Raw genomic sequence first — 7,600 nt, forward strand, 5'->3', positions numbered from 1 at the left:
ATAGCCTTAAAAAATATTTTTAAAATATCCACGCATTCGAAAATTCCTAAACAAAATATTTTTTAAAAAATCCAAGTCTCCGAAAATTCTTAAAGATAATCGGTACTTTATTTTCCACTGTCCAAAAAGTGTTGCACAAAAAAGAGCCTGCAGAAAAAAAACAACTACCAGCTTGACTTTTTATTTGCTTGTGAGCTGCTAAAAATAGATTTCAGATGCTTTGCCACGCACACGAAATTGCAATGCCACCCAACATCGCACCACTCATCTCTTCTATACCCTGAAATCCTATTATTTGATTTGCGCTATTTTTGTGCATAAACCCCATCGTGTTGTCGTTGTTGTTGGTACTTACCTTGTCCGATGGTATGGTACGCGATTTCTGCGTAATCACGGTCGGAGTTACAATACTGGCACTGCATCCACCACCACCACCGCCATTGCCACTGCTGACGCCAACCCCACCACCACCACAACCCACCAGCCCAGGCACATTACCTTGGCCGCCACCGCTGCCATTCACAACAACACCTGCTGCGGCCGATACGGAATTAGAACTGGCCGACGAACAGCATGACGAAGAGGACGAAGAGCAGACCGAGACATCAGTGGTGTGACGTTTGATGCTGCATGGGGTGCACGAGGAGCTATTCTGAGAATTTATTGAGGTGGCGGCAGTGCAAGGAGCTGACATTGACGTAGATGGCCTTGCAAATTGCAAATGTTGTTGGTTATGATGATGCTGATGCTGCTGATGGGCATGTTGATGCGATGAGTGTTGCTGATGATGATGTTGATGTTGCGAATACGAATTTACCGAAGACGAGGAGGCTGACGAGGAATTATGATGATGATGGTTCTGATGATGATGTGGTTGTTGTTGCTGCTGCTGACTCATATAGGAAGAAGAATTATTGCTTCCCGTATTTGCATAGTGGGGCTGATGATGCACTGCCACTGCAGCAGCCGTGGATGCCGACACCGATGGCGACGACGAAGTTGAGGAAGATGGTGTCAACAGCGAATGGGTCGATTGATTTTTATTCTGTTGATGATAACGCTGCTGCTGCTGATCCTGCTGCTGTTGCTGTTGATTGTTGTTGCTGTACACTGGCATCGAGGATCCAGAACCCGTCGATGACGAGGTGGAATGCGAACGTTTATTTGTGTTCGTCGGATTTTGATTTGTGCTGGTAGTGGTTGTAGTTGTTGTTGTCTGCGTATACGGATTGTGGTGGGGACCAGCGCCAGCGCTGACCACTATGGCTGTGGTGGTGTGCTGATGATGGTGGTGATGTTGCTGACGACTTGGATGATGGTGTTGCAGCGGCTGATGTTGCAGTGGACCCGTTGGTGATGTCGGTGTATCAATCGATGATGTTGTCGACATTATGTCGCGTTAAACTGGAAACTTGCAAAAACACTCCCGCTTTAATTCGATTTTTTTTAATTTGAACACTTTTTTTGTTATCACTTTAAAATAATTATTTTTTTATTATTTTTTTTTAATCGATTTATTTTTTTTTTCAATTTAATTTAAAATTGAAAATAAAATTTCACACATATCCTGCAAAGAGAAAGAGAGGAGAACATAAAAATTAATATCATTTTATTGTAAAGAAAATTAAATTTTCTTTGATAAATATTTGCGGTGTTGTAATTTGGCTCAATAACATTGTGGATTCCAATAAGAAACTCAGGTGTTTACATTGTAACACATAATCCACAGATGATGTTTTCTCCCTCTCTCACACTCTCTCAATCACAATTCATATACTCAGAAATGTACAAAACAAACGTCATTGGGAAAACCATCCACAAGTGATGTCAATTTAGCGTTTTTATACCCTTCACCACACTGTGGTACAGGCTATTCTGTCTTTGTGCATATGTTTGTAACAGGCAAAAATAATCGAGATAGACCCGTGGTTCCTTTTGAGAATATGCAAAAAACCACTTTCTGAGTCGATTTATGCATGACCGTCCGTCCGTCCGTCTGTCCATGTTAAATTATAAATAAAGTACAGGTCGCATTTATGATCCGAATTGGATGAAATTTGGCAAAGCTCATTTATTTGTCCCAAGGACGAACCCTATTAAAATTGGTAAAAAAACGGTTCAGATTTAGATATAGCTCCCATACATAGTTTCGCCCGATTTAAGATAAATGGTGTACCAAAGTCCCTACATATCTTTCGATTTGCACGAAATTTGGCATAGCTTACTGAATTAAGTCTAGAACGATGTGTGCAAAGTTTGGTGAAAATCGGTTCAGATTTAGATATAGCTCCCATATATAGTTTCCCACGATTTTATGTAAATTGTCCACTAAAGTCCCTATATATCTTTCGATTTGCACGACATTTAGCACAGCGCAATGAATTAGGTCTACAATGATGTGTGTTAAGTTTCCTGAAAATCGGTTCAGATTTAAACATAGCTCCCAAATATAGTTTTGCCCGATTCTAGGTAAATAGTCCACTAAAGGCATAGCGTACTGAATTAAGTCTAGAATGATGTGTGCAAAGTTTCGTGAAAATCAGTTCAGATTTAGATATAGCTCACATATATAGTTTCGCCCGATTTTAGGTAAATAGTCCACTAAAGTCCCTATTTATGTTTCGATTTGCACGAAATTTGGCACATCGTAAAGAATAAGGTCTAGAATGATGTGTGTTATGTTTCGTGAAAATCGGTTCAGATTTAGATATAGCTCACTTCGTCCGATTTAAGATAAATGGTGTACCAAAGTCCCTACATATCTTTCGATTTGCACGAAATTTGGCATAGCTTACTGAATTAAGTCTAGAACGATGTGTGCAGAGTTTCGTGAAAATCGGTTCAGATTTAGATATAGCTCCCATATATATATTTTCGTCCGATTTTATATAATTGAGGCGTCGGGTTAGTTGCCCACACTCGGAAAACCCCTCCTACTATGAAAAAGCAAAGAAAAAGAAAACCAAACCCCCCTAATGTTGACGACCCTCGCAAACGTATAAAGGACCACGATCTGCGAATCTGCACTTGGAATGTGCGCACGTTGTACAGAACAGGCGCAATGTTCGCTTTGGCGGATGTACTCAAGAAATAAAAATAGACGATATTATTGCCTTACAGGAAATGCGATGGAAAGGGACTGGCGTAAGAAAATCAGATGATTACGCTCTGTATTATAGCTACCATGAAACGAGACATGAATTTAGCTGCGGATTTATGGTTAACAGGAGAATAAAAGACCTCGTTTCCGCATTCACTCCAGTAGATGTGGGAGTTGCTATAATCCGCATAAAAGCGAAGTTCTTCTACATCAGTCTCATTTGCGCCCACGCTCCGACCGAAGATAAAGATGAACAGACCAAAGACATATTTTACGAGCGCCTAGAAACAGCATATGACCGTTGCCCTGGTCAAAAATCGGAAGGGAAAATATCTTTGGCCCCACCGTCGGAAAATTCAGACTTCATGAAGAAACATCCGACAACGGCAATGAGGTTGATTGACTTCGCACATGTTACTCGCCTACATCGACATAATGGGTCGAACATTGAGAGCGGTAACAGCCACCTTTGAACAAATTGAGAAGGATGCTACCAAAGTAGGTCTGGCAGTAAACGGCGAGAAGACCACGGCTAATGGTATCAACGCGCAAGACGTCCAGTAGACTCGGACCAACTGTGTAACTTGAGAACTACAGCTTCGAGGTAGTTAAACATTTTATATACATTGGTATTGCTAAAAATAAAACGAATGACATCAGTTTTGAAATTCGGAGAAGGATTGTGATGGCCAACAGATGCTACTATGGTTTAAGTAAGCAGTTAAGAAACAATGCATATCTCCCGTCAGACCAAACTCACATACTACAAGACGCTGATACTACCTGTGCTGTTATATGGATCTGAAGCATGAATTCTTGCGCTAGCAGATGAGGCAGCTCTTGTGGTGTTTGAAAGAAAAATTCTCCGAAAGATCTATGGGCCGATCTGAGTTGACGTTGAATATCGCCTTCGAATGAATCATGAGTTGTATCAGCTATTCTCGGGCATCGAAATTGTTAGACATATTAAGCTGCAGCGACTACGTTGGCTAGGTCATGTTGTGAAAATGGATGAAGATGCCCCAGCCCAGAAGGCATATAAAAGCGAACCAGCTGATGGTTCCCGTAGAAGGCGAAGGCCACGAATCAGATGGAAAGACCAAGTAGAAAACAACATCTTGGAACATGGTCTTTCAAATTGGAGGAGAAGCGAACAAGATCGACGTGCTTGGAAATCTTTTTTAAGCTCTGCTTATGGAACAACCGTTCTGTAACAGCCAGCTAAACAAAACAAAAAATAACGCCTTTGGAACTTTTATTTTTAAAAAATCCACAAAATCCATAATCCTCGAAAAATATTTTTATTATTAAAAAAAATCCACGCCTGTAAATGGTATGCAACTGCATATTGTGCAACCTTAGGAAGAAAGGAGGTGGCTTTTAAGGCGCCGGACATTATTTTTACATGAATGATACCTCGCCCTAAAAAGGCATAAAAACGAAGCTCAAAAAGCGCATTTGGAACTTTTATTTTTATTTTCAAAAAATCCACGCCTGTAAAATATCTTCAAAAACACTTTTAAAAACTCCAAAGTTGGCAACACTTTTCATTCAACCTCCACTATTCAATGTGACAAAACACACAAATGAAATCCACACACACAAAATTGTTATGCTCCCTTACTCAATCTCCCTTCATAGCATCAACAGTCATGCTCTCTCTCTCCGTAACTCCATCACTCTCCCTCTCTCTGGTACTCAGACAATTATCACAAACGAATTGCTTTATCCCCTTCACCGAACACACATTTACATGAGGGAAAACAACAAAAACAAACCAACACTTCTCCCTGAAATTGTTGTCATGTGCCGTTCGTTATATCAGATGTTATTGTTGTAATATAGACAGAATTATTTCTGCACAAAAACAAAAGAAATGCTTTGCAGCAATTTTCTTAAATATTTTTGGGTAAATTGTGCCCATTTTTTCTATTGTGTCTCTATTAAAGGATTTGCAAAAGAAAACATATACACACGCTCTGTAATACATATTATGATGCGTAGCATATATATTTTTTTTGCAATAGGTAGGAAGGTGGTGATATGGGGGATGTTTCTGACATGTGAAAAAAAATTCCAAACACAAAAGAAATTTGACTGCAATCAGTGGTGTCGTAGAGCCTGTAAAACACAGCCAGTGTTTGGGTGGAAAAAATTAACAGTTGGTTTATTGCACTTGGTCGGGCTATTAAACGTCATTTGCAAAACATCAAACGGTCATTCAGTCAACCAAACAACCATCCATCAAGACCCACCCCAGTATTTAATTTGTTTGATATTTGTGGCGATTATTTTCTTACACTTACACTCAAAATAAAAAAATGGACAAAGTGAAAAAATATTTTTGTGAAGTTAGATTTTATAAAAATATTTTTTCAAGAAGTTGCAACAGGTGGGGATTTTATAACGCGACCGCTACATTTCACACCACCTTATTATATACCCCTCGTTAATATAATACAAGGATACCTATATTTAAGCACCTCACTTCGCAATCATATTAACTAGATAATAGACTTCAATGAACAGTCATGAAACTATTGTCGAGATATAGGAAAGTAATTCTCATTCACTTTGTGTTGTCGTACAGATAAGTGTTCCAGTTTTCATAGGCAGAAATTGTCGAGTGCTGGAGTTAGACCAAGTAAGCAGCCGCAGTCGTAGTACTAGGTATACGTAGTCGAGCGCAAAAGTCGACCTTTCGATTTTTGCCTCTGACCAAAAAGACGATTTTTAGACTTTTCGATTTTTGCCTTTGACTAAAAAGTCGACTTTTCGATTTTGTCAAAACTGTTCAAAATCGATTTTCGACTTTTGCAAAATCGACTAAAAATTTGATTTTTTATGATAATATAAAGTTCCGGAAAGTGAATTTTTTGAATTTTTTGATGAAAATTGAAAGTCGACTTTACGATAAAAAATCGACTTCGACTTTTATGACTTTTCAATATAAAAAGACGGTTAATCGATTAGTCGAAGGTCGATTTACTTATCCCTACGCAGTACCTTGTACCGAACATAGCCTTCCGCGACTCGTTCGCTTCCTGCGATTCGTTCGATTACGCCATTCGTTCGCTTCCTGCGATTCGTTCGCTTCCCGGATCGTTCGCGATTCGATCGCTTCCTGCGATTCATTCGCTTCCGCGATTCGTACGCTTCCAGCGATTCGTTCGCTACCGCGATTCGTTCGCTACCGCGATTCGTTCGCTTCCACGATTCGTTCGCTTCCTGCTATTCATTCGCTTCCGCGATTCGTTCGCTACCGCGATTCGTTAGCTTCCACGATTCGTTCGCTTCCTGCGATCCATTCGCTTCTATATAACTCTTCTCGTTTCATAAGAAGTTTGAACGAAGGTCCCCAACGACTACTACAGCCCGAGCCGACTACTATAACCCAGACCGACTACTATAAACCTAGTCGACTACTATAAACCTAGTCGACTACTTCAACCCGAGTCGACTACTTCAACCCGAGCCGACTACTACAACCCGCGTCGACTACTTCAACACGAGCCGACTACTACAACCCGCGTCGACTACTACAACCCGAGCCGACCACTACAACCCGAGTCGACTACTACAACCCGCTCCGACTACTTCTACCCGAGCCGACTACTACAACCCGCTCCGACTACTTCTACCCGAGCCGACTACTATAAGCCGAGTCGACTACTATAAGCCGAGTCGACTACTTCAATCCGAGCCGACTACTATAATCCGAACCGACTACTATAAGCCGAGTCGACTTCTTCAATCCGAGCATACTATAAGCCGAGTCGACTACTTCAACCCGAGCCGACTACTACAATCCGAACCGGCTACTATAATCCGAGCCGACAACTTCAACCCGAGTCGACTACATCAACTCAAGCCAAAAACTACTACAACCCGATCCGACTACTATAAGCCGAGTCGACTACTTCAACCCAACCGACTACTATAATCCGAACCGACTACTATAAGCCGAGTGGACTACTTCAACCCGAGCCGACTACATCAATCCGAGTCGACTACTATAATCCGAACCGACTACTACAATCCGAGTCGACTACTACAATCCGAACCGACTACTTCAAACTGAGCCGACTACTACAACCCTAGCCGACTACTTCATCCCGAGCCGATTACTACAACCCGCGCCGACTACCTAAACCTACACAACCGAAGCCGACAATACAAATACAGTAGAGTGCCACAATCGAACCCTATTAGCTATATTTAAAAGCGATTACAGTCACCCCATCACCCCGACGGAACGGGTCCCAACACACCGAAACGACAACCAACGAATCACTAACTATATCCTATTGAAGATCACGAATGTTACTCTCTATGTAAACACAGAAGTATTACAATAAAGAATTTAATTTTTACCACTCGTGTTTTTAACTTAAGGTTTGTGGGTCCTTGAGTTGACCCTGACTGCGAATGAGCTTACTTCAGCCTTCGGCACCACTCGTTATTTTTTAAAAATATTTTTTCAAGAATTGATTTTTGAAA

General features: G+C 40.9%; 1 protein-coding gene across 1 annotated transcript; it reads right to left on the minus strand.

Annotated features, from left to right (window-relative positions):
* Window positions 1-355: 355 nt before the first annotated feature.
* LOC133325830 (uncharacterized protein DDB_G0271670-like) lies at window positions 356-1,390 on the minus strand (the record flags this gene model as incomplete). Its single annotated transcript, XM_061534550.1, has 3 exons — window positions 1,112-1,390; window positions 895-1,081; window positions 356-831 (listed from the first exon to the last, which is right to left on the minus strand). Coding segments are annotated over exons 1-3 (942 nt in total), but the record flags the coding sequence as incomplete, so codon positions are not given.
* Window positions 1,391-7,600: the final 6,210 nt, after the last annotated feature.

The sequence above is a fragment of the Musca vetustissima genome, unplaced genomic scaffold (assembly GCF_032173495.1).
Source record: "Musca vetustissima isolate MV318-11 ecotype Yass unplaced genomic scaffold, APGP_CSIRO_Mvet_v1 utg8224, whole genome shotgun sequence".
In the NCBI taxonomy this organism is placed as follows: Eukaryota; Metazoa; Arthropoda; class Insecta; order Diptera; family Muscidae; genus Musca; species Musca vetustissima.